At 33.2% G+C, this 22387-nt stretch overlaps 3 protein-coding genes across 7 annotated transcripts; all 3 read right to left on the bottom strand.

The window, feature by feature from the left end:
• Nucleotides 43-3411, bottom strand: LOC18594464 (mitochondrial inner membrane protease subunit 1). Of its 4 annotated transcripts, none has more exons than XM_018124922.1 (5): nucleotides 3225-3410; nucleotides 2922-3146; nucleotides 2379-2489; nucleotides 1440-1493; nucleotides 43-61 (listed from the first exon to the last, which is right to left on the bottom strand). In XM_018124922.1, the coding sequence occupies exons 1-4, from the start codon at nucleotides 3333-3335 to the stop codon at nucleotides 1455-1457; spliced, it is 486 nt and encodes a 161-aa protein (XP_017980411.1). In that variant the 5' UTR covers nucleotides 3336-3410; the 3' UTR covers nucleotides 43-61; nucleotides 1440-1454. The 4 variants fall into 4 exon arrangements, with proteins under 4 accessions (XP_017980411.1, XP_017980410.1, XP_007022092.2 ...); XM_018124921.1 differs by lacking the exon at nucleotides 43-61 and adding an exon at nucleotides 598-1196; XM_007022030.2 differs by lacking the exon at nucleotides 43-61 and adding an exon at nucleotides 598-1156.
• LOC18594463 (solanesyl diphosphate synthase 1) lies at nucleotides 4034-8974 on the bottom strand. The gene is made up of 6 exons (XM_007022029.2): nucleotides 8362-8974; nucleotides 7792-7916; nucleotides 6747-6874; nucleotides 6555-6658; nucleotides 5193-5320; nucleotides 4034-5011 (listed from the first exon to the last, which is right to left on the bottom strand). The coding sequence occupies exons 1-6, from the start codon at nucleotides 8591-8593 to the stop codon at nucleotides 4463-4465; spliced, it is 1266 nt and encodes a 421-aa protein (XP_007022091.2). The 5' UTR covers nucleotides 8594-8974; the 3' UTR covers nucleotides 4034-4462.
• LOC18594462 (major pollen allergen Ole e 10) lies at nucleotides 19770-21613 on the bottom strand. 2 transcript variants are annotated; one of them, XM_018124923.1, is made up of 4 exons: nucleotides 21417-21613; nucleotides 20961-20989; nucleotides 20620-20854; nucleotides 19770-20086 (listed from the first exon to the last, which is right to left on the bottom strand). In XM_018124923.1, the coding sequence occupies exons 1-4, from the start codon at nucleotides 21469-21471 to the stop codon at nucleotides 20061-20063; spliced, it is 345 nt and encodes a 114-aa protein (XP_017980412.1). In that variant the 5' UTR covers nucleotides 21472-21613; the 3' UTR covers nucleotides 19770-20060. The 2 variants fall into 2 exon arrangements, with proteins under 2 accessions (XP_017980412.1, XP_017980413.1); XM_018124924.1 differs by having other exon boundaries at nucleotides 21361-21437.

The raw sequence follows: 22387 nt of genomic DNA, 5'->3' as shown, positions 1-22387 counted from the left end.
CAAAGAAAGGAATAAAAAAGATTTGCGTATATTTACTCGTACTCAAGCTTTTGTATATAACCTAAATAGAAAATAAAATGAAAATTTAATTAACAAAAACGAAATTAAAAATGTGTATTCCTATAAATATATATATATATATATATATATATATATAAGTTCATAAATAAGACAAATATATATATATATATATATATATACACACGCATATATATTTTTCAAAATAAAAAATATAATTAGTAAATTTATGCTGTTGGACTAAAATACATATAATAATATACCTTTTAATATATGCGATTCATGCGTTTTTATTGTTTATTTTTAATATTTTTAAGTCAGTATATAAATGTGAAGAAACTAATTATTATGTTTTGTTATGAGATTTGATTATCAATTGTATTACTTTATATTAAATAAATTCATTTTTTTTGTTTAGTGAATTTAATTTGAAATATAAAGATGGATCAAATTTAGGATTTTTTTTAATTTAATTTCAATTCTTAGAAAAATAAGCAATGAAAAGGTCAGTGAATGTCCAATGTTTATCCTTTTATTATGCTTGTCTCAAATGACCTTGATACCATTAAGAATTTAAGATGCCACAGCAAATCAGATTTCTTACTTATTAGACCAATACAATGGCAAATTGGCGACTAATGAGGCCTACAATGAGCAAAGGAAGAAAATCACAATGCCATGTTCATTCCATGGAAATATATGCATGTGTTGGGGGTGTGCAATGCAAAGCATTTGGAAAGATACATTAGCCTAGGTGTTACTTTCTGAGAAAATAGATATCCACACACAAAGGTCCCATGAGGAAATCAGATAAATTGGGATTGAACTCCAGAACTCCTAAAACAGAGAAACGATCCATCTTCGACCTTGAAGCTTGGACCAAAATGAAATGTGACAGTTTGGCATTGACTTGAACTTGCAGGCAGCACAACCATCCTAATCAGTTTCCTATGTCGCCCTTCTTCACCCCTTTTTATTGTCCTTTCTTCTCTTCTTTTTTTTCAAAGAGTTAGTAACTTTGACCCCATTGAACAACCTATTATCAGCAAATTCCCGTACCATGTAATCCAAAAATTCACCAGTAAAACCCAACACAAGGTGAGAGGAGAGAGTCCAACAAACACATGAAGCAATATCGCTGTCAAACAACGTAAAGGAAAATTCCATAACGAAAGTGCCTGGTAGAAGTAAGTTCACAAACTATTGATCCCAAAAGGATTAAAAAACAAAAACAATAGACATACTGCAAAGCAACTAAGCTTTATCATCATGAACAACAATCAGCAACAGCATTTCAAACTAGCACCAGAAAAGACGATTCTTCTTAATAGATTGGAACAGAAGTTTTTCTTTCAAGCGCTTGCCACTTGGCAAATTAGCACAAGTCCATATCTTAAAAGAATGGACAGAAAACTATATACCTTGAATGTATACTCTCATTGACCCAATGATCCAATGCTGTTTGGTGGCCATACCTAACAAACAACAGGTTAGAAAAATGCTTCGAGTAATTTGCAAAAATTGACCAAAGATTTGAAACATATAAAAAATAAATAGAAAGACTTGGTAAATTTAACAACTTAGCCACCATTTGAGCGATCAATTTTAGTGATGACATGTCAAATATACCAATTCTTCATATCCATGTTCATGGACGATGCAAGTCAAGCCAACATAACCTTAATGTATTGAATGCATACTCATGTTCTAAACCTCTTCACATGCAAGATTATGAAAGAAACCTTACTCATCACTATCTGCACCTTGTTTTCAATTCTTTCAGCAATATGGCAAAGTTCATAAGCCAAAGGCCTAAATATGTAAATCAAATATTTGCTTCTTTGGAGACCAGTTAAGTTAAATCCCTATCTTCTTAAGATAGACAAAGCTTAACTTAAATTTTCAAAACAAAGCTACCAAGACAGACCATGTTTACTGATTTAACATGAATCCAGTATACCCTTTTAGACACATTCATATTAATCAAATAACACAAAGGCCCAACTAAAATAGTTCAAGTCTCAACCGCAAAATCCTAAATCATTTAAAACTAGTTAAGTTGACATAAAAGATAAGTGAAACCAATTTGTTGAGTCACTTAAGTATTGTCTCCCCATTTTAAGAATCGAAAATTTCTTCTCAAAAGAATACCAAAAATGCGGTTCTTATGATATAAAAGGACTAAAAGTGAACTAAATCCAAGAAAGGGAAAAAACGTAAGTGTAAGCTGACAAAGAAATCATACACTAATTAACTCTAGGTTTAACAAGTGCCATGCATTACCAATTCCAACAAAATAAAGATAGTACAATTCAATATTGGGAACAAATCCAAAGGCAATTAGAATTTGCATTACTTACCCTCAGCAACACTTTCCCTTTAATAAGACCGTAAGGAACAGGCCCAAAATGTCGTGAATCATTAGAAGCATACAAGTTATCCCCTTGAATCCAAACATGTCCCTTTGGAACCTATTCATTTAAACCCAAATGAAAATAACAGAAAAAATGAACACACACACACACACACAAAGTTGCAATCTTTCACCTTTGTGCTCCCCACAAAGGAAAAAAGAAAAAGAGCATTTAGCAAAAGTAAAAACTGAATGGAGCTTTGGCAACTAATGATAACTTTTACTACCTAATTTATGCTAATTGTTTTTTGCTTCATGAAAAATTACTAAAATGCACAGAAATTTTAACATAATTGTTTTATATCAAAAGAATCAAGCATGTTAATTTTTAGTAATGAATTAGTTGCGAAAGCATAAAAAGAAGCAAAAACAACAATACTAAGCCTAGTTTTCATGATTTAGCTATATCTAAAGCTTACAAAATTCAACAATAAAAAAAATCCCAACTTTCAAAATAAGGCAGACCCAGTTAAAAGGAGGAAGAAAGTACCACGAGAGACCGAGAGCTATGGCTTCGAGTGGGGTCCAATGAGAAGGCAACTTTATCACCTTCCATGGCTACAATGCGCTTAGTCAAGGTCTTTTTAGGGTCGAACGGCGACCGAACCAGGACCACGTCACCTGGACCCAATTTGCCCACCCGGTGAGACAAGTGTTCGGCTAGTACGACGTCGCCGGTTAGGTTTAACGTTGGCAGCATGCTAGGACCCAGCACCTGAACACATTCAATTAATTCCTTAAAAAAAAACATTAAAAAAAGGGGAAAAGGGAGAGTTTTGATAAAGTTACAGACATGGGTAGGGGAGAGGAGGTAGGAGTCGGTGACGTGAAGGAAGCAGAGGAATTTGACGACGATAAAGGCTCGATCCATGGCTTCTTTTGCTAGGCTTCTCCATTGTCTCATTTTTCTTTTTCTTTTTGCGTTTTTGTTTTATGAAACTTAAAAGCAAGACGTTCGAATCAACCGCCGGGGAAGGAGGGGGGGGGCGGGGGGCGGGGTCTTGGGTTTTATTCTTAGGCCCCAAAAGATAATTGGGTAAATTAATATAAAGTCCCTATTTTAAACTTAATTACACCTTTGACCCAAAAATTTAGTTTTTTAACAGTTTAGCACCTCAGCCAGCAAAAGTGGCATTGGTTCAGTTCCAGTAATGGCTTAGGTATCCGTACGGGTGGTTTGCACAATGAAGCCCCGGTTTGGGCATCAGATCGAATGAATATTTGAGGGCAAACAGGACTCGACTGTGGTGGGAAATCTCCCCACGTATTAGAAGAGAGTCATCAATATCACATTAATTATGTATTAAAATACGATTAAATTTTTAAATGTCTACATCATTTTTGATCTATAAAACACTTTTTGTAAACATAAAATATCTTACCCAATTAGCGAGGACCGTGACACGCTGACTTGGCATGTGAAAAAAGACTAAAAAGGTTCTGCTAAACAAAAATAGGCAGCAAAAGTCACAAGGGTTCTTCACACTCCTGCACTTACACTCTCGCCCACCTTTTTCTCTCTGTTCCCTCATAAATAATATATGGACTTGATCATCACAGGCAATCCCATAGCAGCTTTTAACGTCCACACGACACAATCCACAAGCTAAAATTTCCTTTCATACATTGTAAATGCATTATCTACCATAGTCCAACATGCTCCCATGCATTGTCATACCAAGTTATTTAATTTGTACACAATCTGGAAATGAAAAAATATTTATTGATGACCTCAAAAACTTTATCGTGGCAACAATTTAGTTGAGAATTATTGTTTTCCGCCAGACCAATCTAGAATTGAATAAAAATGATATTAGGAGCTCAGGTCAAAGCTCAATACCTTGTATGAATATACAACCAGTCACAAGGAACCTGGATTCAGCAACACTAACCAACTAATGTGCTAAGAAAGCTTTTTCTATATCAGTAGAGGCTTCACCTTCAAGCCTTCTCCTTTTCTGGCTCAGCTATTTTTTGCAAATAATCGTGTCCTCCTTCAAGGAAGTTCTCATACTGTGAAACATTATCTAACTAGTCAATCCTTTCGAGATTAAACATCACCATGTCTTCAAGAGCTAACCGAAAAGCGCTCTGAGGAAGACACTGTAGATTCTTAATTGCAAGATCAGCTCTCTCTTTTGCTAACACTTGCGCTCTTTCAATTCCTCCACATTTCTTGACCAATTCAATTGCTTCATCAAGAGAACCGGTCTCACAGAACTCCGATTCAATGATTTCTCTAAGTTTTGGCTCTTTTTCTAGAGCAAAAATCACTGGTGCTGTCAGGTTGCCTTTCGCTAGATCACTACCAGCTGGCTTCCCCAGCTGCTCTGCCGATTGTGTGAAATCCAATATGTCATCAACAACTTGGAATGATAGACCAAGATTCTTCCCGAATTCATACATTTGCTCAGTGACACTACGATCAGCCCCACTAAAAATAGCAGCTCCTTTGGTACTAGCCGCAATCAAAGAAGCTGTTTTGTAGTAACTCTTTAGCAAGTACTCCTCAAGTTCAAGGTCACAGTCAAACAAACTGGATGCCTGCTTAATCTCACCACTTGCAAAATCCTTAATAACCTGCAATATCATTAAAAATTACAGTTTCAACTAATTTAACAAAAATATCAATATTTGAAAATGATCTCCATAGCCAGAGACACTTTCAATCCCTAAATTTTGAATTTTTGAGTCAAGTACAATATATACCCACATTTAAATCCAAAAGAGATGATAAATGTTTGGTATAGGTCATGCTAACCTGGCTGATGAGTTTAATGACTTCAAGGTTTTCAAGATTTGCAAGGTACCATGATGACTGGGCAAACATGAAGTCCCCAGCCAGTATTGCTACTCTTGTGCCATACAGTTGGTGAACAGTTTCTTTCCCTGCAGTTAAGTTAGCAGCAGTCCCAAATCAGGAGTAGTCTCCCAAGTGATGAAAGACTTAAAGAAAGGATACTGAAGAAATTCAAGTTCTTTCATGAGTAAAAGACCTAGCAGCCTGAATTTGTAGAACCATCACTGCTGTTCATCTCTATTATTATTTATTACTATAAAAGTTAAAACCAGTCAGTCTCAATTATTCCCCGAAATGGTAGATGCACTAGTCCCTCTCCCTAATATGCACTGACAAGAAAACTGGCCAGAGTTTTGCCCCTCAATCACCACCACAACCACCAAGAAAATTTAGCTACCAATCTATGAACTATGGAGTAAATAGATGCCCCACAGGTACATAGTCATTCCATAAATCAGTAAATCTGTAATTGTTGTGTCCTGAAATAGAACCTTCTTTTCTGGCCTTAGCCAAGGGTAAGGAACACTGAAATGCAACCTCAATTATTAAATGCGAAGAAAAATCAATATATGGATTTCCCATAATTTTAGAGCCATTGCATTTGCATAACAAAAACTAGAAAAGACTGGGCATTCAAAGGAGACATAAGTTCAAGAGAGACGACAGCAAGATGGGAAAGAAAAAAACTCCTAATCCAAGTCAGAAACAAGGAGAGAAAATAGAGTGGGAAAAAAAAGTAAAAGAGTGCAAAAAAAAGTTTGATAAATTAAGCTCAATTGACAAGATTACAAGATTATACATGACAGGGCTCAACATAGCTTCTAAAGCAACATCTACCATTGCAAAATAATTTTTACATGACTCTTTAAAAACTAGAATTATTAAAGAATCTCTTGTAAGATACTGGAACAGTATATAATATTTCTTTATTTCACAAGTTTCCATTCTTAAACTTTTCTTTTCCCCTTTCTGTTCTAGAAGCTGCATGCTTCTAGATAAAAGAGATGATCAAGGTATGAACTCTGAACCTTCAACTATGATCTATAGTTAGCATAAATGAACTTTGCCCACCAACATGATCCATTGACAGGACCATCATGGTCATTATTCCGGTCTATTTAAAGAATCTAATTTATATTATTGATCATGTGCAGTAAAGAGAAATAACTACTGACCTATGGAAGAAAACAATATTTCTTAATTAACTTGAATAGAAGAACTAATTACTCTTCAGATTTGAAATTGCTGCTATTTAACTTGGAAACTTGAATAGAAGAAAAATACATTGCACACGTGAAAATGATATTCAATATAGAGGCCAACCTCTTCGCATGTCACTTTCATCTAATACATCATCATGTATCAAGCTTGCAGTATGGATCATCTCAATGATCTCAGCCAAACGCCGATGCTTTGTGGTAAGTTCCCTGGAAAGAAAAAGGTGCAGAGTGGACGTCAGTCTAAAACTAAAGCTAAAATGTGTTGAGTATCACAACAAAGAGTTGTGAACATTACTTCAATCCAACTAACTCTGCTGTAGCTCTTGAAACTAGGAACACCAAGGCCGGTCTCATCCTCTTGCCCCCAGCACCAAAGATCTGCTCAGCTGCAGACATCAGAACAGGGTTCTCTGCACCAACAATCTAGCAGAGCATCATCATCAGATACACTAACATTAAGATCTTGAAAAAAAAAATAAACAAATTAAAATCAGATTAAAATAGTTACTCCTTCCAAGTGCAGATGACAACAATTACAAAAACTTGGTGACACTTAGAGTTAAGAACTGAGAATAAAATACAAGGAATAATTGCAGCAAATGAAGTTAACGGGGGTGACTTTTATATGCATAAACTTCCAAGCAAATGACACTTCAACCATATGGTGCAGGTTTAAGTGGGCGGTAACAAGGATTGGCCAGGGGACAGGCCCACTAGTTCCACAGGCTAAGCCAGCAAATAGAAGGTCTTCTAGAAACAGAAAACATAGCTAAACAGACAACAGCATAAAAGAAAATAACAAGGTATTACTAACTGATCCATTCACAAAACTGTATACACATAAGCAGAAGTGCATAAATATCTGTATTGTCTTTTGCTGAGGTATTAAGAAATGATATTTTCAAATAAAAATGCTATCTGGCACTCAAATAAACCAAACCATATTTCATATACTCGAGGGAGATTGAGTAACTGACACATAGAATCAGTCAGATGATAATAAATTCAGATAGAAAACTAATTGATGAAAGAGTCTAACAGTTTGATTACAAAGTTAATAGCTTTGGGTCTCACAGTCTCCATAATTTGAGAGGCAAGAAGCAGAATTGGCCGAACAAATGGATATCAGTTAGTCAACGAAATCAAGTTGATGTGTCACCACCATTAGCATGAACTACCTAATGCATCATTGACAAGCAGCATATGAACATTCACCAGTCCATCAACTGAGATCCCCCAACACCACCCCCCCCCCCTTATCCCAAACATACAAAAATGTGCTATATCATAACAGGACTAATAAGGGCATAACATTTAAGATCTTTGCCATGAGCACTTACTGACTGGAGATTTTGATTTAGAATCTGGAGGTCATCAGCAACCACTTTAAACAAGTTTGCCAGTGAAATTGGGCTTCTGAGCTCTTTCTTCAAATCCAGCACTGGTGCAGTACTTCGACCAACTCCTATATTGAAGTTAAAAGTTGAAAAAGAAATATAATTCCAAGTACTGAACTCAATACGATACTTAAAAAAGTATGCTAAAAGCAAACACAACGATTAGCAACAAGAAAAAGCAATAAATTATAACTCTCAGAAAGAAGCATAAGATGAAAGTTCAACTATCCGTCGCTAACAAACACGGAATCTCTAAACAAAGTCTCAACTATTTTTATCAGGAAAAGGAAAACAAAAAAGGCTAAAAAATTGATTCCAAGTATCTGAACTCAGCTTAATATCTATAAAACCAATTTATTATATACTATTAGTTAAATACATTCTGCTAAATCAATTTCAAAATATTATCAAAAAGGAGCCAAATTCTATAGAAGCAGGTACAAGAAGAAATTTGAATCACTTTCCAAAAATGTAAAAATAAATTTGGATGATGTTTAGGCATCAATATATTACCATCAAGCAGAGGCTCTGGAGCTTTTGTGGGGAACACCCGACTTCCAGTAGTGTTTTGCCTACAGTACACCATTCGTCTACCTCCACAGCCTTTACAACTAGCGTTTGAGATTGTTTTTCCGTAGTTCTTCACTGAGTGCCTTTCAATTGAAGCATTAGAAGAAGTGCCACAAGTAACCAAATCAAGCACTCTTGTTGCAAAATCAAGATTATGGCATGTCACTGACATCATTCTTAATACCAACACCCAGAAGAAAAGGAAAAAACAAGAAAGGCAAAACTGCAAAAGTTTCGCTCCTTATATCAAAAGCCCAAAAATAGAAATCAAATCTTTTGTCAATTTCCCATAAAAACAACCAGTGAAATGGAGAAACCAAGCAGAAACAAAAACTGGGTATTCAACAAAAAACTGTAAAACAACTTCAAAAGAGCTCAAAAGGGGTGTCTTCAAATTAAAAACCAAAAAAGGATAGAAAGCAGGTTCCCTTTCACTTAGAAGAAAATGTACTCCAAAGCTTAGAAGTGCTCAAATAAATTTGGGTGGATGAAAAGAACCCACATGGGAGCTTTTGTACTTTTGTCCTACTCTGCTTATCAGTTCAATGAAGAGTTTGTGAGGGAAAATCATGGAAATGAAAAAAAATAAACGGCCTTAAGATTATCTGTGGGTCAAAATCGAGAGGTCTCATAGCAACTCGGCATTGGTGGTCAAAACAAGAGCCATGTACTATTTTTCTTTCTCTCCCTCCCTCTTACAATTGAGTGATCCATAGAGAACTGTTTTTCTTAGCCACGTGTCTGATTCTTGTTGGCCATTCTCATTAAATAATCATGTGATGATAATAACCAAAAAAAAAATTCCCTTGCACCTTTTATTGTATATATTTGATGAATCTATAGGTAAGATTTTATACTTTATTTATTTAGATTTTGAATATCCAATTTAAAATAAATGTAAAACATTTAATTATTTATTTAATATAATAAAATTTTGTCACTAAATAAATATAAAAAATAATATTTTCGATTGATTTGAGATTTTACATGTATGACCGAGTTAGAATTATTCATAGAATAAGATAAATTAATTAATTTTACACAAATATAACCTAATTCCTCCTCATAAGAAAAATATGTTTATAATAATTTTTCATGCAATATTTTATGCATTTGAACATCTAAATTTTTTGTGGTAGAGCTTAGTTGATATCATAAAAGAAATTAACCAATAAGAGAGATGGGAAGTCACATTTTATAAGTGATTAAGTCATCCAAAGGTGAGAAAATAAGGAAAGAATTGTGTAATAAAAAAAATTTAAGCCCGTTTATTCATAATATATATACTTTATATATATATTAATAAATAAATTTTTTATTTTATATATAATTGTAGAATTTATAAAACGAAAAGTAATCTATTCCCCTTTTAAAATTTAAATCCGAAATATTCAAATTGAATTTAAAATCCTAACGATTGGAAGGATCTTTACCTAAATGTCCAAAGTTTGATTATTATGCAAAACATTAGTAAAATTAGGTTGTCAACAATAATTTCCTAGTAGGAAAGTTTTTATTTTTTTGACTAAACCAAGTAACTTTGCACTTCAAAATATACAAAAAGTAGCCAATTATTAAGATATTAACGATGTATCCTTCTCTTAAGAAAATTCTAAATAAATTCCATATGCCAATCCTATATCATTAGAGTAAAGGTTATAAGAAAACTTGCATACTTTCTTTTTCTTGTAGAAATTATAATTAATCATCACCAAACAAATTAAAATAAAAAACATTGAAATCCTTCCTCAATCCATCATGGACCGTATAATTACATCAACACTTGATCAAATACATAGAGTCATGGTATATCGAAAAAATTCTACATTTTATTTCAAAAATTTGAAAAAAAAAATATAAGTGAAACGACTTACTATGTCTTTCTTTTTAATATTTTTAACATGCCTTAAAAATTGAATTTAAGAAATTAAAACTTATAAAGGGCTTTTAAGTAAACTTTTTTTTATAAGAATTAAATATTTAATTATGAGTTATTTTATGAAAAAAATATACTTTAACTTTGTTAATCTAACAAATAAGATATTTCATTTTTGCTTTCTTTTAAATTTTTGGCAAATTAGGGTAAGCACACGTGAATTGCGAGGTTCAAGTTTATGGTCTGGGAATATTAATTGTATCAATAAGTAGTTGAAGAATTAATTAACATGTAAAGAGATTGTCAGAATGTGGGGTCTAACCAAAGCAAATCTGCACAAAATATTATTTACCCTAATAAAATCAAAAGAGGGCATCCAAAAATCCAACCTTGGCCACGACGGTTTAGCTGAGGTGTAATTTACGACTTGAAAAATCAATGCAGCTAACTGCTACTCAACAGTAATCTCCGGATCTTCGTTGATATTATTAATGTAAATTTACTCAAATGATAAAATCATTCCATCTTTTCACCATTTTTAATGAATAACTCCATGTATAAGGATCGGTGCTGCAAAATACAATAAATCGTGGGCAGGTAGCTTGCAGCACTGAATGTAGAATAAAATATTCTAGTCAACTTCTGACTGTTAATGCTCTCTTGGTAACACAACCTAATAAAAGATCGAAATACAGGTGGAAGGGAGGGGGCTAGTTGGCCCCTGCCTCCAACAATTTTAAAATTTTTATAATTTACTATTAGTTTTTGAAATTTTATAATTTCATATCTACAAAAATTTTCAATTTTTCTAACATATTTTTATGTTTTTGAAATTTTATAATTTTTTTTTATAATAATTTTTTGTTTATTGAGATGCCTTACAACAATTAATCAACAATTAGTTTTAATAGACTCACTCTTACAAGAATTAGATTTCAAATTTAATGAGAATGTAGTGGAGTTACTCTAGCACATTTTTGAACCCTTAAAATAATTTCGAATCGTTTGATGTTCAAACTAAAAGTATTTGCAACTTTACAAATAAATATTATCCTGATGACTTTACTGAGCATGGTAAAATGCATCTAAAGTATTAATTGGATCTATTCAAACTTGACATTCTTCATATTTAGACTTTTCCAAGCTATGTTAAGTGTTGAAAAATATGAAAATATCAAAAGTTTACTTCCTTGTTGACAGATTGATCTAGCTTATCTTGACTCTTTCAATTTCCACTACAACATCATAACATGCATTTTCTACTATAAAATTCATTAAGAATGAGACTCGTAATAGAATGTTATATGATTTTCTAAAAAATTTGTTGATCATTTTCATTGAAAAAAAAAATCATTCCAGGCTTTGACATTGATTCAATGATGGAAACCTTCAACTCTATGAAAGATCGTCAAGCTCAATTAAAGATGTATAATCTTAACATGTAATAATTATTAAAAAAATATCTTTAGTTTATACTTAACATGTAGTTGAAGTTATTTATATAATTTTCATATGAATTTTTTCCATCTAAGTTATTTTTTATTTTTATCAAATATTGAAATTTAGTATGACTCTTTTATAAACATTGTATTCACCTTTTTCAAATGCAAAATCTTGATTCCATCACTAGATTGAACTTTTATGCATAACATTGTCGTACAACAGTAACAAGCCACAATGAAGCCAGACTTCTAACATTAATTCTATAGTGATATATATGCGGCGATTGATAATCAACTCCACGCGTTTTTAATACAGAAGATTGACAACGGTAGAATATATGACTCATATCATTATTTATTTAATATGAGTAAATAATTTTATACTAACGACTAGCCTAAAGGAGAAATGCCTAACTCAAACATAGTTTATATTTAATATTATATCATATTCAAACTACTTTGAGTTTGACCATGAAGGCATTATTAACCTGCCCATCCACCACCCACTTTTTCCTAGTCTATCAACAATAAAGAAAGAAGCAGTGGAGTAAATTTGATTATTGGTGAAGTGATGGCTATCCGTGATGAACATAAACCACACCATGCTTCTGTGGATAACTTGCCTCCTTTGTCTTCCCAATATATATATATATATTATGAAGATATAAAAGTCTCTTTAAGTTTTTTTTTATAATATATCGGTCTGTTTCAGTTGGACAATATATCCTTTCAGTCGCTTATAATAATCACCCTCGATATATATATATATATATATATATATATATAATAAAAATTCATAACTAGTCATGGTGTTTGAACCATATAATAAAATTTTGATAGTAGTTCCATCTAATTTATAAGAGACCATTAATTCTGCGTGATTTAATTAGAAAAAAAGTTAAGCATCTAAGATAAGCATCTTTCAAATCATAACAAATTTTCTTTTGACTTAAACAAAATAATGGCAAAGGTTAACAACAGTAAATCAAATTATATAGAAACGCCTAACAAGTGCCGGATAGAGATTGTGGGAGAAGAATTGGAGAAGCTAAGAGGGTAGTTGACTTGTATCAGTAAGTGTCGGGGTGAGTAAAATCATTTTGAATCGTACATGTTCGAAGTAAGTTTGATTTTTTTTTATTTAATTGGAACGATTTTTGAGGTGTTCGATTTAAGATGTTTGATTAATTTAGAGCATTTGGTTTGGTTTTTGATTTGAAAAATTTCAACCCTTAATTATTGAAAATTTAATATCATATATATTAAGGGTATTTTTTACTTTATTCAATAATAATTTTAGATAGTTATTTTTGAATTTACTTGAGTATGTTAAAATTTATATTTTTATATTGTATCTTAAAATTGGATAAAATGTTAAAAAAAAGTTTATTATAATACATTTTTTTAAAACAGATGGAAATAGATTGATTTTTCGTTTCAATTAAGTATATTAATTTGATTTTTTTTTCATAAAATAAATTTGATTTTCTAATATTTTTAAAATTTTAATACCAAAATGACCATTTACACAGCTTTTAATTGCGCAGGCAGGAGGGTGGCAATCTCGATGTGAAACCAATCCTCTCCGTTCCCGAAAACTACCGAACATCATAATTTAATTCCTTCGCCTCCTTGCATAATTATAAGTCTGCTGGCTACAACCTCCATTTACCAGGTGCCAAATAGAACCCCTGACAACAAAAGACGTAATCTCAGCATCACCATGCATTGGACCGCGCTACATGGGATATCCTACAGCGCCACTACTTTTATCATGTCTTGCATTAAAACAGCAGCACATCACCAGGAACTCTCACTCCAAATCAATGTATCAGTTGATCGTCGAATACTAAGAGCCATACGCAACATAAAATCAACATGTCCAGGAGCAGTCACAGGTTGCACCAAATCCCTTCTCCAAGCAGCTGCCAGCAACGGAGGATCCTTCCTTTGGGGTCTAAAGCAAGCTGCGTGTTCATGAATCCATCCCTCACACCACAAATGTACATTGACAGCCCTCCCATGAAACACTTCAAAATAATAAATCAAAAAACACACACGTGATAAGAATTAAATACTTAATTACGAGTTATTTTATGAAAAAAAATATATTTTAACTTCGTTAATCTAACAAATAAGATATCATTGTTGCTTTCTTTTAAATTTTTGACAAATTAGGGTAAGCACACGTGCTTTGTGGGGTTCAAGTTCCTGGTCTGTGAATATTAATTGTATCAATAAGTAGTTGAAGAATTAATTAACATGTAAAGAGATTGTCAGCATGTGGGGGCCGACCAAAGCAAATCTGCACAAAATATTATGCACCCACTAAAATCAGAAGAGGGCATCCAAAAATCCAATCCTAACAATGATGGTTTAGCTGAGGTCTAATTTACGACTTGAAGAATCAATGCATGTAACTGCTACTCAACAACAATCTCCGGATCTTTATTGATATTATTAATGTAAATTTACTCGAATGATAAATTCGTTCTATCTTTTCACCATTATTAATGAATAACTCCGAATACAAAGATTGGCGCTGGGAAACGTGATAAATCATGGACAAGTAGTTTATAACACTAAATGTACGTTAGAGTACTCTAGCTGACTTTTGACCCTCAGTACCCTCAACGTAACACGATATAATCAAGATAGGACTAGACACAGAGAGGAGGGGGGCTAGTGGGGGCCCTTGTCGCGGGATTAGAACTTTAGTTAAGATCTGCACGACACTTAAAGACTTGGGACAAAAACTCTAAGCAAGTCTAACTCAGAGTATTGTGATATAATCCAAAAGCAATATAAATAAAACTTGAAAAAATGATTTTGGGAAAAAATAATTGTATTATTCTTAAGAGAAACAAATATCTAAGATTTTAAGCAAATAATCTATGAATGCAAGAATGTTTGAATGTCTAACTACTAGGATAATTAACTCTATTGTCTACAACTAATGCCTAAAGGTCCTATTTATAATAAGGCTTTCCTAATATTAAAACATCTCTACTTCTTGTAGTTTTATACAATTAGAGTAGATAACAATAGATTTAAATGAAATAGGTGTCCTAAACCTATTAGAGCACACACTAGCCTAAAGTCCTAGTGCAAGTAAAATAAATAATTACACAAGAAATTCTAACCTTACACGAATTCCCTCATATGGTGTTGTATTCAACATTGGACTCTTTATGTAAACTTCCTATGTTGTTGGGCACACAGTTCGAGGAGACTAGGTAGTGTGACATGTTTGCGACCTAATGATTGTCAATGGGCCTCCAATCAATATTGGTCTAGGGTTGATTTCTAGCCTTAAGATGTGTGCAGCACTTGTTTGTGTTTTGCCCCAACTAGTCTTATAGGCTGTGCATGTCACGGTTCTGTAGACCTTGACATTCTCCCCCACTCGATCTAGGTAACGCCTTCGTTGCCTTGTGGCTTCCCTACACCATAAATCTTCAATGGGTTCCTCACGATAGTCGTGGGTGAGATTGAGGTAGCCTCACATTGGCTGTCTCTGAAAAACACCTTCAAGTTGCAGCGTGTTTTATCATGTGGATGTCTAGCTTGTTGCTGGCCTTTGACGTCCAAGTACACAGCTCTCCTGTGCATGGTATCTCTATTTACAAGAAACATAGGACATGAGGGGTTTAAGCTTGGCATTTGGGTCATCAATCCAATGCCAAAACTTTGTTGGTCAAATCGCATGGTTTGAAAGTTACAAGGTGTGGCTTCCTGGTACTTGTTAGCTGCATGTGCACCCTTTGTTCGAGACCTTTGACAACCTCTATCAATTGTCATTATTGCTACTGAATAGTTGTTAGAAATTTTGAAAATATGGTGCTTTGGAAAGCAAGTATATTCTCATGCCTAATTTCATTAAATTTGTAATGAAAGTATATGTTAATAATAAGATGAAGAGTTTGTTTTAAGTAAGCATTCATTATCTAGTTATTAAGGTACCATGATTTTATTGAGATATTAAAATACATTTGTATGAAGAGTTACACATAGGAGACATGTTTTTAATTGAATCTAAAAATTATTCACAGCTATATAATAAAAGTTGATCACTTTATTGTGTAAAGGTTATAATGTCTAGATTACTTCCAACGAAATAAATGTGATTCACTTCAAGGAAATGATGAGTCTCAAATCATCGAAATGGTTGACTTCGAGTAATAACACTATAACATAAACTGCAATCATGTCAAAATCAAATTTAAGTTTAATCGTTACTTAAATCTTGATCTCACACTTATGCATTTGCTTATAGTAGAACCGAAATCCTAATGGATAGTGGACTCGTATTTAATCTCATTATAATCTTTGATTTACCATGAGCATGATCATCATAAAAGCGTTGATCTATGCTTCGTATTTTGAGATTATAGTTGAGATGAACATATGAGAACATATATCCAAATAACAGAATTCATAGCATTAACATCACTTTTAGTGATTTCAGGAAGATTGGTGATTAATCTGGGTCTAATAGATTGATAAATTAGCTACTCATCATATCTATATACTCAAAAGATTAGATCTAGAGTGTTGAATTTCTAATTGGATGAAATTTGAGACTACAAGACAAAATTGACATAAAATGTAAAATGGTAATTTCATCTTTGTAATTGGATTGATGTATTTAATAGTTGTTAAAAATGTCTTTATTTTCCATCTAAGTTAATTTATATTTCTATCAAACATTGAACTTCTAGTATAACTGTTTTACAAACATTGTATTTGTCCCTCCAAACACGAAATCCTGGTTCCGCCATTGGATTGGACTCCTATGATATAACACCATTGTACTATAGTAACAAGCCACGATAAACTAGACTTCAATGCTAATTCTGCAATGACATATATATATATGTGGTTGTTGATAATCAATTCCATACATTTTTGGATGTACAAGATTGACAACTATGAACAACTTACTTGTTCACACTAAGTAAGCAATGACATGAGTCATATGTTTTACAGTTGTCAATATGTTTTACAGTTGTCAATCTTTTACATTAAAAAATGTATAAAATTGATTATCGACCATCACATATATATATCACCGCAGAATTAGCATTAAAGTTTGGTTTATCTTGGCTTGTTACTATAGTACGACAATGTTATATCATAAGAGTCCAATCCAATGGCAAAGCTAGGATTTCATGTTTGGAGGGGCAACTACAATGTTTGTAAAACATTTATACTATAAGTTCAATGTTTAAAAAAAATATAAAATACCTTAGATGGAAAATAAAAACATATTTTTAACAACTATTACATGCTAAGATTGGAAATTTTTAATTGAGCTCGATGGTCTTTTATAGAGTTGAAGGCATCTATCATTGAATCAATGTTAAAGTTTTGAAAGATTTCCTTTTCAATGAGAATGATCAACAAATTTATAAGAAAATCATCTGACATTCTACTACGAGTCTCATTCTTAATGAGTTTCATAATAAAAAATGCACTTTATAATGTTGCAGTGGAAACTAGAGAAATCAAGACAAGTCAGAACAATCTATCAATAAGGAAGTAATTTTTTTCCATTCTTATCTTCTTCAACACTTAACATAGCTCAAAAAGTGTAATACATTGTTCGAAGCCTGATTATGAATAATGTCAAGCTAAAATAGTTCCAATTGATAGCTTAGATGCATTTTATCATGCTCAGTAAAGTGATCAAGGTAATATTTATTTCTTAGGTTGTATAGACTTTCAACATCAAACGATTTGAAATCATTCTGAGGGTCCAAAACTGTACCAAAAGTGAGCAATTCCACCACATTTTCATTAAATTTGGAACCCAATTCTTGTAATAGTAAGTATTAAAATTATTTGTTGATTAATTATTGTTAGGCATCTCACCAAGCAAAAAATTATTGTAGAGGCAAACTTATAAAATTACAAAAAAAAAAGTATGTTAGAAAAATTTTAAAATTTTTGTAAGGGCAAAATTATAAAATTTCAAAAAATAACGATAAATTATAAAAATTTTAAAATTGCGGGGGGTGTCTCAATCGTGACATGTACAACTCACAAAATTGTTTGGGATAGCAGCACAAACGCACCTCCAAAGGCCAAAAATCGACTTTGGGTCAAAATCGGTTGGGGGCCCATCGACAATAATTGGATCGCAAATATACCATGCCACCAAGTCTCGCAGGACTATGGACTCAGCGATATGAGTAGTTCGTATGAAGAGCCTGATATTGAATAGAGCCCCGTATGAGGGAATTTGTGTGGGGTTAGGATCTCTTAACACCACAAAATGCACATTGACAGCCCTCCATTAACGAAACACTTCTCCCTCCCAATAGACTTGTCTAAAACCGGAGAAGAATTATATAACCCGTTAACGCGATATCTAAACCTTATACCAGATATATAGTATCTGTATGATGCACCAAACGCCAACATTGCTTTCCCAATGAAGTCAGATTGACACTTTCGAAAATCAAAATCCCGGAAACCAAGGTCACCATTTTTCTTTGACAAACACAGATCGTTCCAACAAAAAACCAATGTCTTCTTTTACGATCAGAACCTTCTCCCCATCAGAATTTGGCAATGAGCATATTAAGATCTTGATAGAACCCACTGAGTTATGTGCAAAATGTAAATGTAAAGGAAGGTTTGATCAGTAAAAAACAAGCCCACACACCGGATCAAGCAAACGACCACTAGGGTGGCAATTATCTGTACTACCCATAGCCCATATAGCACTGGGTTAGAGTATTACATTACCCCATCAGCATAAGATGAGAGCAAAGGACTTATATGCAAAATTTGGCTGAAAATACATTAACCTAGTAACTAAACTACTCAAATAAATATCAGCTAAACATCAGTGATCCCCTTTTCTTTAGGGTAGCACCATGCAAGTGTGAAGGGTTGAAAATTAGAACATATAATTGGATTTCCTTTTTTAAGGTGAATACCCTCGTGTTTCTTGAGCAACACTTATGAATCCTTTTAATATAAGGTTTCTCTTGAATATTTGACAATATACATTATTTTTTCTCAATACAATATAATAATCACGGGTTGCATATGTAGGGTAAGGTCCCACGCATTGATGTCGACCATTATTAAACTGAAAAATAGATAGAACTTTCCTCAATTTTTTTTCCTGCTATACTTTTTTCTTCCAGTCCATATGTCTTAGATTTGGGTTAGAGCTGTTATGTCGGTTCTCAAAGATATAATCATGAGATCATATATATAGTCAAAGTAGATGTAGAGCTTCACTAATAAGTAGATGTAGATAACTATTTTTTGCAATAAAAATTAACCTTTTTGACATTTTAGTCCCTGATTGTGATGGATACTCGATAGGCCTTGTCTTAATATCTTAATATCAGTGAAATTAATAAGAAAATAAAAAAATAAAGATAAAAAAAAAAATTTCAAAGGAGTAAAACATGAGAAGTTAGCATTCAATATTTAAAAGTATTTCAAAAAAGGAAAAACAAAATTTAATTTAAAATGGCAATGGAAAGGAGCAATGACCTTTTAATCCCTCAAAAAATTTTCACCATTTTATATTAGATTTACCTAGGGCCAAAGTCATCCAGCTTCTTGGCTTTTTTACCTAGAACTATTATGTTAATATCTAACAGTGGTAGAAAAAATAACAATTACCAGCACTAAAATTAACGTTAATGAATAAAAATTTACCGAACATGTGACATCAAATTATAAAAAGAAGGTAAAATGAGACACAAAAGTAAGGGCAGACCAAGTTTTATTGGTAGCCCCAGTGATTCTCCTCTTGCACATGTCCTGGGAAGATAGATATGAAGTTTGGTTGGCATGGTCCTTTTGGGACACTAAAGCCTCTAGGGAAAAAGTTCCTTTTTGATATATCTATATATTTTCCCATATCAAGATCTGATTTGTATCTTGCTGATTCCCTGATTAGTTAGAATGTTTTTCCTATAAAGACCCTCTAAAGTTGAATAAAAGAAAGAATCATCAGGGAAAAAAAGCAAGAAAAGAAAAGCAAAAGGTTAATAATTAAAGACTTAAAGATTAAGGAGTACTATCTGATTCCCTGTAAAGGTTTCCAAGCTGGGTTGTAAAGATTTGAAGTGGATAGCATCTTCTCAGCTAACCTTAATTTCCCATGAGAGTAATTAATTAATTAAGGAGAATTAAGCTGGATCTTTTTCACATTTCTTCACCATCATTTAATAGCAGAAGCTAAAAATCAACCAGATTTACCAGATAGTCAAACATAAAAGTTCCATTGAGCTACAAGAGTTCCTTTTCCAGAGGAAACATTCAGTTGCTTAAACCAATCCAGTGGTAGCTAGCTACTCATAAATGCAGTTAGCATAACCTGCACAGACACCAAAACAACATTGATTTTAGCACATATTCGTATCACATGGCAAGATCACTGAATACAATAATAAAAGAAGTAAAGTTAAAGCAGAAAACAATGACAACATTCTAGATCCATCATTTAAGGCATTGGGCTTGCATGTTCCTGTTTTACACTGTCTGATGTATCAAATGGTTCAGTTTTGTAGATAACTTCAAGATTAATGATTCTTTACACTCTTTGGAGTTTCCTTGAGATCTCAGTTTTGAGTTCAAAACCACACAACTAGTTAATTTAATAAAGAAACTGAATCCATATTGCATTTTTCTAACTGACAAAGAAGGATTTGGATTGTCTCCACTTCATAGTTCATAGTATTCTTAATTTATACGGTCTCATAAATCATAACAAGTGACATTTAATAAAATAAGTGCAGTGCATTGGAAAGTATTATTAAGGAACATAAACAAAATCAATGTCCTTAGTCACAAATGGATTGTCATTCACTCAGTTATGATCATTCCATCTTATACTGAAATGTGACTTACTTGGATCAGTGATGACAACAAGACCAGAGCTTCTGAAATCACAATTCCACCTGTTTCTTCCCTTGGCTTGGTAGTAAAGATTCATGGCAATAGAAGCATGGTTCATCAGATTATCAGGAGTGAAGCAAGGACAACCCCTTTGCAGAACTCGGCAATCCACTTGAGAGCATGCATAGTTAATGTTTGCCAGAAGAGTGGCCTGGTCTGATGATGGCTTAGCCACACACCAAGATTTCTGCGCCATTTCCATTTAAAACATTTTACAATCAATAAGAAGGAAAAAGGCATTTGGTTTTTTAACCTTAATTTTGAGTTCACAAGGTCTAAGAACTTGATGTTACCTGGCCATTTACCATCATCAAAGTTCCTCCTAAAAAAGGATGAGAAGCAAAAGAAATTGGAAGGTAGTTAGAGTCATAAAACTAGCTATTCATATTCATGAAACCCAACCGAGATCTGGTCAAGTAAAACTAAATTGTAAAAGGTTAGAGCACAGTAAAGCAAAATCAAGGAACCAAATCAGTTAAAACCTGCTAAAACTGCAAAAAGTCTAGCCTTTCCTGTTAATTAGTCTACTTATTAGAAACCCAAGTCAGCTTAATACTGAAGCAAAAACATAAGCAACCATTAAAGTAGTAAAAACCCAGATGAAATTCAACTACATTCATGAAAACAGCGCAGGAAAAAGACCCAAAGCAAAGTGCAGAGAAGTGAAACTGTGAAAGTTGACAAAAGCCCAACCTTTTTAGTTGTACTTTGTGATGCATACTGAAACCTAGGAGAAGATTGCTAACTACCTGAAGTGAAGGACACAAGCAGGAGCAACAGAGAGAAAGCTGCTACTTTAGCCATTGAAAGCTGTACTTAAGAATAGGAAATGACTGTTGTGAACTGAAAGCTTAATGATGGAGTAATAGTTTGTGTTGTTTGATGAAAGCAAAGGAAGGCCGAGACTTTTTAATGTAGTGGAAAGGGCAAAGAGAAGAAAAGTCACTCTAACGGCTACATTGCGTGAAGAGCCGTTAGGATGGGGATAGGAATCCATTGGAGAAAATGTACAAAGGATAGGACAGAAAATTGTGGGCCTACCTTTAAAGAAGTCTCTTTTCTTGTTTATCATTGTTTGTTTTCCTTGGTTTTGCTTTGCCATTTCATTGGTTCAGTCTTGAACATAGTTTTCTTGGTGGGATCTTTGATTATTGTACTTGTTGAGTAAAAGAAGGATGAACAATTGATCAACTAATTCTTACTGTTATTTGGGAGGAATATTAACCAGCTGATAAGTGATAACCTCCTTTGGATATACCAACTTCCAACACCATCATCTTCTTTTTCTAGAGAGTGACTTCCTAAACGTACAATTCATTTCCATTGTTGATGTTAATGCAGCAACTATTTTACCATGTGCAATGTATAAAAGGGTAAAAGATTATGCCATGTAATTCTTATTTTCACATCTTGTGAGCCTCTTTTCAAGGTAAACTTTCAATATATATATAAGTAGTAAATGTTGAAGCATGATTCAAATGTTGATAATCCGAATTCCTCTTTTCACCGAAAGCTAAGTATGGCGGAATATTCGAGGCATTTGAATTTGGCAATTTGGTCCTGGACGCAGCACTTTTTCACACTGAAAATGGCAATGCTGGACCTGGCGCTGGCTGTGTACATTGGATTTGGCGTTAAGATACCTAAAAGTGATGGATCTTGCATGGGCCATGGTGGTTGCCAGATTTGATGGACGTCAGATTCTCTCCTCTGCCAGGCA

The sequence above is a fragment of the Theobroma cacao genome, chromosome 7 (assembly GCF_000208745.1).
Source record: "Theobroma cacao cultivar B97-61/B2 chromosome 7, Criollo_cocoa_genome_V2, whole genome shotgun sequence".
NCBI classification, from domain to species: domain Eukaryota; kingdom Viridiplantae; phylum Streptophyta; class Magnoliopsida; order Malvales; family Malvaceae; genus Theobroma; species Theobroma cacao.
This window is presented reverse-complemented; position numbering and strand designations above follow the sequence as displayed.